Source organism: Papaver somniferum, chromosome 2, assembly GCF_003573695.1.
Source record: "Papaver somniferum cultivar HN1 chromosome 2, ASM357369v1, whole genome shotgun sequence".
Taxonomy (NCBI): Eukaryota; Viridiplantae; Streptophyta; class Magnoliopsida; order Ranunculales; family Papaveraceae; genus Papaver; species Papaver somniferum.
The window spans coordinates 172,854,754-172,865,467 of NC_039359.1; the positions used below are offsets into that span (position 1 = coordinate 172,854,754).

The 10,714-nt window shown below is 34.6% G+C and overlaps 1 protein-coding gene across 1 annotated transcript; it reads left to right on the forward strand.

Moving 5' to 3' along the window:
• Nucleotides 1-804: 804 nt before the first annotated feature.
• Nucleotides 805-7,444, forward strand: LOC113352427 (glutamic acid-rich protein-like). Its single transcript, XM_026596246.1, has 3 exons — nucleotides 805-1,180; nucleotides 6,873-6,949; nucleotides 7,031-7,444. The coding sequence occupies exons 1-3, from the start codon at nucleotides 805-807 to the stop codon at nucleotides 7,442-7,444; spliced, it is 867 nt and encodes a 288-aa protein (XP_026452031.1).
• Nucleotides 7,445-10,714: the final 3,270 nt, after the last annotated feature.

Consider the following 10,714-nt stretch of genomic DNA (forward strand, 5'->3'; position numbering starts at 1 on the left):
AATGTTGTACATGATGTGAAAAAGGTACCAGAAGAAGGAAGCAAAAATGGAGGTATGGAAGACAACTTAAAAAGGATAATTGAAGGATATAAAGAAATTATCAACATGCTGTCTATTCCCTCAGGGAAAAATTCTTCAGGTAAGAATCAGCACTATGCGTCATATTTTGATGATAGAAAATTTTAAGATAACTTTTCACATCATAACAGTTTTTCCTCAGAGATCACGAGAAAGAGATTTAACCGTAAACAATGGTCAATTGTTGAGCTCAAGGCTCATACTTGTGCTAATTAATCACAAGGTTGAAATCTCACTCACAAAAAATCCTGGTTGAGTGAGATATAGTCAAGTATACTTGATGACAAAGTGTTTTGTGACTCTATAGCTATTTTCTTATCGCTCTTAGATGGATTATCAATCACAAACATTTTTGTATAAGTATTTATGTTTGTCTTATTAAGCTTTTAATTTCTTAATTTCTTTTTGAAATTTTTTTGTATCAAAAAATTGCTACTCTTATGCTCTAAATTTTCTCTCATATGAGTATACAAAATTTATTGAGCTAAGATCTGTGAAACTTCTCACATAGGCAAACATTCTTCGTTGATTTTTTTTTTTTTAATTGAGCCTTTCACTTCTTAAGTTGTTTATGGATAACGGGACAAGTTTTTGTTCGTACGGGTATCCTTGTTACATACTATGGACCGACTTTAGAAACCCTAATCTCCTAGTTCTTGTGAAACCTTTTTAATACCAAACCCTGTTTAAAAAGTACGCATACTCAGGCTTGCGTTTTCGTCAAGAATGACTTCTCCGTTGGAAACTTGTAATTTTCCAAAAGGATTTCTTGATAAGGGTTTTTGTCTCGAAGAGAAGAAGGAAAATTCTCTAGTGGAAGTTGATGACACATCTTCTCAATCTCCTGATAACTTCTCAGATTTTGAGGATGATGAAGAGATTTCTAATGAAGTTGTTCGAAACTTTATCGATCAGTTTAATGATGCAAAGAAGTTACTAATTAACACTCTCAAAGATATTGATGTGTTAAGAACCGATTTGATAAATATCAACTCTGAAATTGCTCTCATGAGGACACGACTTAAGGATCGCCTCTGTCTGAAGATGTTGTCAACTCTGTCAGATGCTGTCAACTCCGTCAGTCAAAAACTTGAAGGTCTAGGTACCAGTGAAGCCTCCGTACCTGAACTCTGATCTCTGCCTGAGAAGTGTTTTTGATTTTTAGATTTTTTCTTTATGTCTAGTAAATCTTCTTTTTATGTTTTTAGAAGAATAACTAGGGTTTGGAATAGCCATTATTGTGAGTACACATAGATATGTCCAACGATTTTCATATTCAATGTTTTTAGATTTATTTATTTAAATTCTAAATCATTTGGAAGATGATTTTTGCAATTTTAATCTTTATGATTTCATATATTGCAAATTTTTATGGGATATGTTGTTTACGCCCGTGAACCTGTGACTGTCCCATACTTGTTCAAAAGTTATCTCAATTATGTCGGTATGAAAGTATTGATAGAAGATATAATGAACTTTTGACATTACAAAAGTTAAAGCCTTTTATGTCATTGTTTTAACGAAAGAAAGGATAAAACTTTTGTTTACAAGGATTAAGTCTATTGTATATCATTGTGCAAATAGTGATGCAAAATAGAATGATTCCTTGTCTATTCCGTAGTATTGGTCAATCTCCGATCCACATGTTTGTGCATATATTGTGTTGCTCCATAAGTTTTCTTATGTTTGAGCATGACCAATTGAATTGATCATTCTCTTGTGGTCAGTTTAGTTGTTGCTCCGTAAGTTCTCTTATGACGAGCATGTCTAATTGAATTGATCACCTTCTTGTGGTTAATTTAGTTGTGAAATTCTAATTGAATTAATCATGGGTTTTCTTGTGGTTAATTTAATTTTTCATTTCTATATCATGAATTATTTTGTGAATAATTCAATTGAATACTTTGGACTCAAATTCGTGTTTTCGTGTGATTTGGTTATGTCCAAAGAAATCCTTCTTTTCTTGTGAAAGTAAGGTCGCCTTTGTTGTTCTTTCGGGAATGACATTTTATGGGGAGAGTTCTTTTTGAACTTGTGCTTAATTTCCAAATCTTTGTGGGGAGTGCAGATGTGGAATATTATAGGGGTTATCTTGTATCTTTATAAACTCCTTGATGAATGCATTTAGCTTAGGCTTTATGATGGCATCTAAGTAAGTTGATATGGTATTCTCTTTTGGTCATGAAGTAACTCTATGAAAATTTCATGAGGATCCCACTAGTTTTCGTACCTTTGCCAATTTATATTGACAAAAGGGGGAGAATTAATGGTAGTGTGATACAACAAATACATATGGTTTACAGATCATTATGTAAAGGGGAGTGGTTTTCAGGTCAAGATGAAGTTGACTAAGGGGGAGTTATACATATCACCATAGTATTATTGTAAAAGTTATGATACAATTGAACTTTGATGTTGTGTAATAATACTATGACACTGTATAACAATGATTGAGAGAATTTGTTTTCTCATTGTTATCGCTACGGATCTTCAACAACTATGATGCTGAACTTACAACCTGTAGGATCTTGGAATACTTGGAAGTGACGAAGATTTCGAGTCGCGTTGAAGATGCCAAGGAGATCAAGCATTTGGATGAGAAGCTACAATTTTTATTTATTTTGTAATCCATATGTATTGATAGTTTCTCACTAAAATTGACAAAGGGGGAGATTGTTAGAGCAATGCTCGGTCGAACTCGCATGCGTTGCTATCTCAACATGTTTGTCAATGTTAGTGATCAAAATTATAAGTCTTGATTTCTAGCCTATTTATAGATGTCTCGGACTAGGACATAGTTTGTGTAGTTGAGCTTTGACTTCACGGCTCTTATCACTTGAATACGAAGAACTACTAAGGAGAGCTTGTGGAACTTCATCGACAAAAGGTATGTGGAGACTTAAACTCATCTATCACTTGGAAAGTATATTTCTACTCTATCTTCTATATTGAGACATAAGCCATGGTTCGATATAGTTTTCTCTATACAAATTTGATATTTCGAGTTGAGTATATCTCGCTTACATATTTCTCGAAATATGTGTTGGTAAGCTTTCACTTCAACCAAGTTCATCTTATATCATGACAAAATTGCCGAGTAACATCCTACATGGTTTGTGTGATACAATCATTTGGTGTAAGACTTGGAATGTTTTCGATAATGATTATTTCAATATCTTGAAAATTGCTTTGATACTAATACTGTGTGAAAACGTCTATTGTCATTATAGAAGAATGTTTCAATGATTGAAATAAAGAGTTTAGAATCCTAGAACCATCTTTGGATATAAGCATAGTGTGTTCGCGCACTAGTGTATAAGTCCAAAATCGGGAGCCTAAAGTATCCATACTTGTGTGCATACAAAAAGGTTGTAGGAGACTGGGTAAGTATGCGTACCCATACGCATACTGGCAGAAGTTCATGTCCGTGAATTTATAATGAGTTTGAAAGCCAAAACCAAAATCATTCGGTTACCTAAAGTACGCGTACCCGTACGCATACTGGCGGAAAGTTCATGTCCGTGAATTTATGCTGAGTTTGAAAACTAAAACAAACTCAAATCCGGTTACTTAAGTACACATACCTGTACGCATACTTAAGCAGGTTACTTTCTAAAATCGGTTGTACATGAACCTAAAATATTTATCAATAAGAAATACAATCTTTGCAAACCGTGGCTGTAATGTTCATGTATTGATTCGAGTGAATCAAACCGATTTTGCTTCAATTGTGTTCTTGTATAAATCCACGATAATATAGCAATTGAACAACTCTTTAACTAGTTTCATTTGAGTCATTTGAACTAGTTATGGTTAAGATGAAAAAGGTTGATATGAGAGTAATCATATGGCTAACCTCGGTTAACTATTTGTGAACCAACATGGTGTACACGTTTGGGTACGGTTACATAAACCTAAATGAGGGTACATTTCATTTGTGTGTAACAAGCTAAGTTCGATCTAATGGTTGAAATATATTATCTTGGCTGAATAAGGTTTTTCATCTAACGGTGAATATTGAATGCTTTGTTACAAAGGTAACTTGGATTGCAAACCCTGATTTGAAAACTATGTAAATGAGAACTCTAGCAACTGGGAAACGTAATCCCCACACCTTTTGTGTGCTACTAGTTGGATAACTAGAGTCGATTCTCCTTTAACCATAGGTTTCTTCTCGAGACCCCGGAGGTTAACGACTTGAAGAATTCATTGGGATTCTGAAGCCATGACCCAACTATTCTCTTTATAGTTGCGTGATCTGATCTTGCTCTTTCTATCGTGATTGAGTGAAATTGTAAAATTGGCTTGAGATTTTTATCTCTGATACGCAAGATAGAAAATTAATCACAAACACTTTCGTCTCATCGTTTGTGATTCCACAATAACTTGTTTCGCTAGTCGATTAAGTTTATTGTGAGGTGATTGATAATACTAGGCCGTTCTTCGGGAATATAAGTCTGGTTTATCAATTAGTTCATATTCACCTTGATTTATCAAAAGACGGAACAAAAACTCTTGGGTATTTTTGTGGGAGACAGATTTATTCAATCTTATAGACTTTTCTGTGTGAGACAGATTTGTTTATCAAGTCTTCCATTTTGGGTCGTATTAACTCTTAGTTGTGGGTGAGGTCATCTAAGGGAATCAAGTGCGTAGTATCCTGCTGGGATCAGAGACGTAAGGAGCGCAACTGTACCTTGAATCAATGTGATATTGATTAGGGTTCAACTACAGTTCATCCCAAAGTTAATTGGTAGTAGGCTAGTGTCTGTAGCGTCTTAATACAGTGTGGAGTTCAATCTGGGCTAGGTCCCGGGGCTTTTCTGCATTTGCGGTTTCCTTGTTAACAAAATTCTGGTGTCTGTGTTATTTCTTTTCCGCATTATATTTTGTTATATAATTGAAATATCACAGGTTGTGCGTTAAGATCAATCAATTAGAATATCCAACTTTGGTTGTTGATTTACATTGATTGACACTTGAACATTGGTCTTTGGTACCGTTCAAGTAATTCCTCTTATATTCAATCGGGCTCGCATATTTCTATTTGCTGATTGCAGATTGAATTAAGAATTAGAGGTATTAAACTCTTTGATATACTTTATTCTAGATTGAGTCTGGCTGTCTAGTTGATTCTCTAGAAAGTGTATTGGAGTCAGTCTTCTCAGATTTCCAAACGAATTGTTGGGTGTGGTTGTTAGACCCCCGCATTTTCAACTTTAAATATTCAAACTCAGTATATTCTTTTGGAACATTACATAGTATGAACCACAATAGTTCTTCAGCAAAGGAGACTTGGTAGTTTGCTGGCCAACCTGTAGGTGGAACGACCCTCAAAACTATTAAGAAACCACAAGAAAACCATGGTCGTTGCTCATTTACTCTGTTGAAGTCACATTCAGTTAGAAATCTTATTAGAACTTGTTTCGCCGACCACTGAAAGTTGTAAAAGTTAGAGATTGAGCTAGCGGCCATTGGAAACAGATATGATGTCTAACAGAAGAAGTTGGTACCAAAGCTTCACTGCAGATATAACCAACCATACACCATTTCCAATTATTATCATTCTCAGCTAAGACAACTTCTTTGTCAATAAAAACAGGTTCAGTGAGAGTTGAAGGTAAAGTGAGTTTTTCAGCCATGAAGGAAGCAAGGTTTTAAATATCCAGATGAGAAGGTTTAATGAGGTTGTCTGAAGTAGAATTCTGCATATAAATAAAGTAGTGAAGAATAATGGAGATAATAAGTTCAGGTTGGTTTTTGTTGTAATTGGTTAAGGAAATTTTATACAAGTATATCTGGATATGACAATGCCATGTGATTAGGGAGTATATGTTATGAAGTTGACTGGACACAGCAATAGTCAGGGAGAAACTGATACAGGTCTATGTTGAAGACTGAACCTTAAAATGGGAAATATTTGAAGAAGAAATTTTTTTTTTTCTTGAAGGAGGATTCCTCCACTTTAACCAGGTTGCTTTGATATTGTCTAAGTTGAGTAGTATGAATTTTCACGTGGGTTTGAGGATATGTCAATAAAAGCACAAGTTCCCCTACGATGCAAGAAAGGAACTTGTGATATACATAGGTTGCATACGCCAACACGATGAAAGTATGAGTAGTTGAACTATAAATGCAATTGTCGTGTTTTTCCTTGCATACTGCCAAATGTGATTAAAGCATCCTTATTTAGGATTTGGGTGGTGGGAAAATTATTTAGGGAGGGACGAATTTTTAACTTTCTGGTAAGGATCTTTTGAGTAATGTCAAAGATAGAAAGTTGGTTAAAGGTATTGAAATATTGATCTGAAATAATCCGTGTCGGTAGCAGCGTTGCACCGTGCCTAGCCAATACACCTAGGTTAGCAATATCGCCTCTCAACAAGTGCTTCCAATTCCGGACCTGCATAAAATCAAAGATTTAATTAATGGACAATTAGCCCTATCCAGATTAGGTGAACCACCCGTACTCTTTTTAATGACAGTTCTGAAGGGTTTATTGAATAATAAAACGGCTGAATTTAGGGTTTAAAAAATAATTTGCATGGAGTAATGATGCTTCTGTAGAAGGTGCGAATGGTCTTGAATAGGAGTGAATTGCCAAGAGACGTGACGTTTAACCAAACCTCTTAAATGACTATGAATGGTATTGATTAAGGGTCTATAAATTGGGTTTATCGGAAAATAAAATTGATAGAAAATTTTATAGCAAGAAAAGAAAAAGATTAAGAACAAAGGTACAAGATTAGAGAATGTCAGACTCTGGGAATCAGATTTTGTTTCTACCACAATAGCATCTTCTGATCTTTCCAAAAGTGTAGCAATAACCCTCGGTGATCGTGAATTGGAGAAATTGAAGAATGAACTTCAGGTAGATATAGATCGGCGATACCGAGAGGCTTAAAAGAGGACAGAAAGAGAAAATAATGTTGATGTGCTTGCTGCATGGAAGGAGAAGCGGTTAGCAAGAGATGAGAGAAAGCATGAAGAGAGATTAAAGAAATATGGTTGTAAAAGATGTGGAAGTGCAACTGAAACTGAAACTGAATCAGAGGAAGATGATGATGGTCATGAATATTACGTCGAGGAGATTGATTCAAGTCAAGAAGATTCAGATACTGCTGAAGAAAAGAGGAGGATAAGAAAGTATCAGGAGGACAAGCTTTATAGAAGGTATCTGGAGGAGAAGTCCAATCCTGCAATATTTTTACTAACCATGCATGAGGGTGAAGAATCATATGGTGATGAGGATTTGCTAGAGGATGAAAGTGAAGAGACTGAATCAGATGTTTCTAAAGATTCCGATGACAGTTATAGACCTCTCGCATCTTCTGGAAGCGAGTACAGTGATGAAGAGGATGACTAGAGCTACGATGGGGAAGATTACTGAGAGTCTCCCTTGGGGTACCAGCAAGAAATGAATAATTAGACTTTGAGAAAAGTTTAGTGATGATAAACAAGTTTTTTGCTAACCAATTCTGCTGGTGTTTGCTCCTAATTTTCTTTATCTTGGTGTTATTGTTGATGAAGTTTACTTTGTTGATATAAGTGTGGTTATGAATGTGTCTTTCTTTCTGTTGTTTCTGGTATTGGTTGTTTAAGAAAGTCTTAGAATTCAGCTTCTGAAGTTTGAAAGACGTTACAGTAGTAGTATGGGGATCGTCTTTTTTGGAAGTACTGTTTTGGTAAACTGATTGGGGGTAGTTGCTCTCAAAATCAATTTTGAAGTTGAAATATTTAAGACAGTCGGTAAAGGTATTCGGATGGGTTTCAATGCTTCTGTAATTAGCGACAGTAGTACTAGTTTTCTTTGAACAAGAATGGGTGTAGTGAAAATTTTCTGATTCTGTTGAAAATTTAATGTTAATGATAGATTTGGTAGTGATAATAGGATATAAAAAATAACGTATAGAATGGTGATAATAAAGATCATATTTTAGTAGTAATTGATGGAGAATTGAATTTTCATAGAAAGATCTTTAAATGACGTCAATGGAGGAAAAAGGCTGACGTCACAATGACGAGGCAGAGCTCCGTTTCAAACTAGACATCAATTATTTTACATTTGTCTATGTATATCGGAGTACATGAGCATGCTAATAGATATGTATAATTGATTAAGAGGGCGGATCCGATGACAGGCTTATTTTTAACAAGATCTAATAGTGTATCCTTAAATTTGTTTGTTGTTTGGCTAATAGCCCATTCAAATCTAAAAGTGCATCCTAACCATTCAAATCTAAGATATTAACGTTTCAGATTTCATAATTTAAAACAACTATTAGATGGGATCTCATGACCCGGTTAGAAATCCAGCCAATTTTTTCTGCTTTTCGTTTTACCGTTTCTTCTCCCTCACTGCTGGTTTGTTTCCTGATAGACGCATTTATGTATCTATTTTGTTCTCAATTTTCTATATTTTTATTACCCATTTTTGTACTTATTTTAGCATTTTATGTTTTTGTAGGTGTTTTGGAGAAATGGACTTTTGCGACGAAATTGGCTCGAAAAGTGGTATTCACACCCCCAGAAGGAATTACTGAAGGGACCCCAAAAGTATGTTGGAGACACCCCAGGACATGTGTTATTTACACCCTTCAAATGGATAAGGGGCACCCAGCTGATAAGGGGTAACCCCAGGGTAACTACTATTCGCACCCCACAGACGGTTAGGGGGCATCTTCATCTTCCCTAGTTCAAAAGCAAATTTGGCGGGAAACTATTTTCTCTCCTGCATACTCTGATGTGATGAATTCGAGCGAGTTTTAGGTGGACTTTCTCATGGATTTCACTTGGTCTGGGCCTGTGGCGTTGAAACAGGATTAGCAAGGGAATTAAACTCGGAAAACAAACACGTCTTCATAACTATCTCGTGAAACAGGTGGGGGAAGTTTCGGTCTTTTGGTTGAGTTTAATCGAGAGGATTTAAGAGTGTAGGAATTACTGGCTAGTCCAGTTCTAGCAGACCCAGTTAATGGCTAGTCCATCTGTGGAAAAGATTTACTCTCTAGTCCAAAAACATGTTTTTGGACTAGATTATTTACTCTCTAGTCCAAAAACTTCGTGGAGATTATAAAGTGTATTTTATAAATTCCTAAAACACCCTTCCAGGTCTAATTAGTATCAACACATGTAAATGTTACTAGTACTATGTTACTACATACTAGTAGTATCAATACGGTGATACTGCATATTAATATGTACAGTACTAGTAGTAACAAAAATATCTTATTGTTACTAGTATATTATGTAACTACTTTACTATACTAAACTAGTATACTAGTAGTAACTAGTACTAGTAGTAAAATATGTAGTATCAATACATAACAATTTTTTTTGATATGTAGTATCAATACATAACATACTACATATCAATATATAACATACTACATATCAAACATACTAAAAATATCTTATTGTTACTAGTAAATTATGTTACTACTTTACTATACTAAACTAGTATACTACTATAGTATAGTATACTAGTAAACTAGTAGTAACTAGTACTAGTAGTAAAATATGTAGTATCAATACATAACAATTTTTTTTGATATGTAGTATCAATACATAACATATGTAGTATCAATATATAACATAGTACATATCAAACATACTACATATCAATATATAACATACTACATATCAATATGTAGTATCAATACATCACATACTACATATCAATATGTAGTATCAATCACATAACATACTACATATTGACATGTAGTATCAATACATAACATATTACTACTAGTATACTAGTTACTACTAGTATACTACATATGTTATTACTACATACTACATACTAATTACTACTAGTATATTACATACTACATAATGTTATTACTACATACTACATACTAGTTACTACTAATTACTACTAGTATATACTAGTATACTATATGTAATATGTAGTAACATATGTATTATTATACGTAATGTTATATACTAGGGTTAGTATAGTAATTTTACTCTTTTCAAAACTTTTTTGGACTAGGGAGTAAATATTTTTTGGCGCTGGACTAGCCAGTAACCGGGGTCAGATTTTCTGGACTAAACAGTAAATCCCTCTTTAAGAGTTTCTTTCTCGGATTTTTTTCCAGGACATGATTGATATGGGCCTGTTAGGGTCAAACACATTCGGTAAAATGGTTAGAAACGTAAAAAGGGAAGAATTCCATAGAGTTTCGATAAAACATGGAGTTGTATGTATTCACGGGATAATTTGTGGATTTTTTTACGAAGGTGCGTGGTAAAACTGGAAGTTTATCTTCTCTGATATGTTAATATCTATCTTAGGGAAGAGCTTGGTGTCAATCAGAACACGCGTGAAGGTGAAGATAAACAAGGAAAATCCGTGACTTTGCGTGGAAGAAAAGAGATGGGTTGAGAAGATATTGTCGGGATTTACTGAGCCTGTGGTGTATAAATAAGGTGGACATAGTCTCATCGGGGATGTCGAGAGTTTGGGGACCTAAGGGAGGTTTCAGAGGAAGAAAGAAGAAGTTACAGAGAAGCTTGTTGATGTTCCCGGGAAGAAGAAGAACAGTGCAAACTGCAGAAGAAAACAGTCGCAGAAACCGTTACCTAATCATTCAAATCCAATAACTTTGTAACAATTAAGTTTGAGTTCGCAATA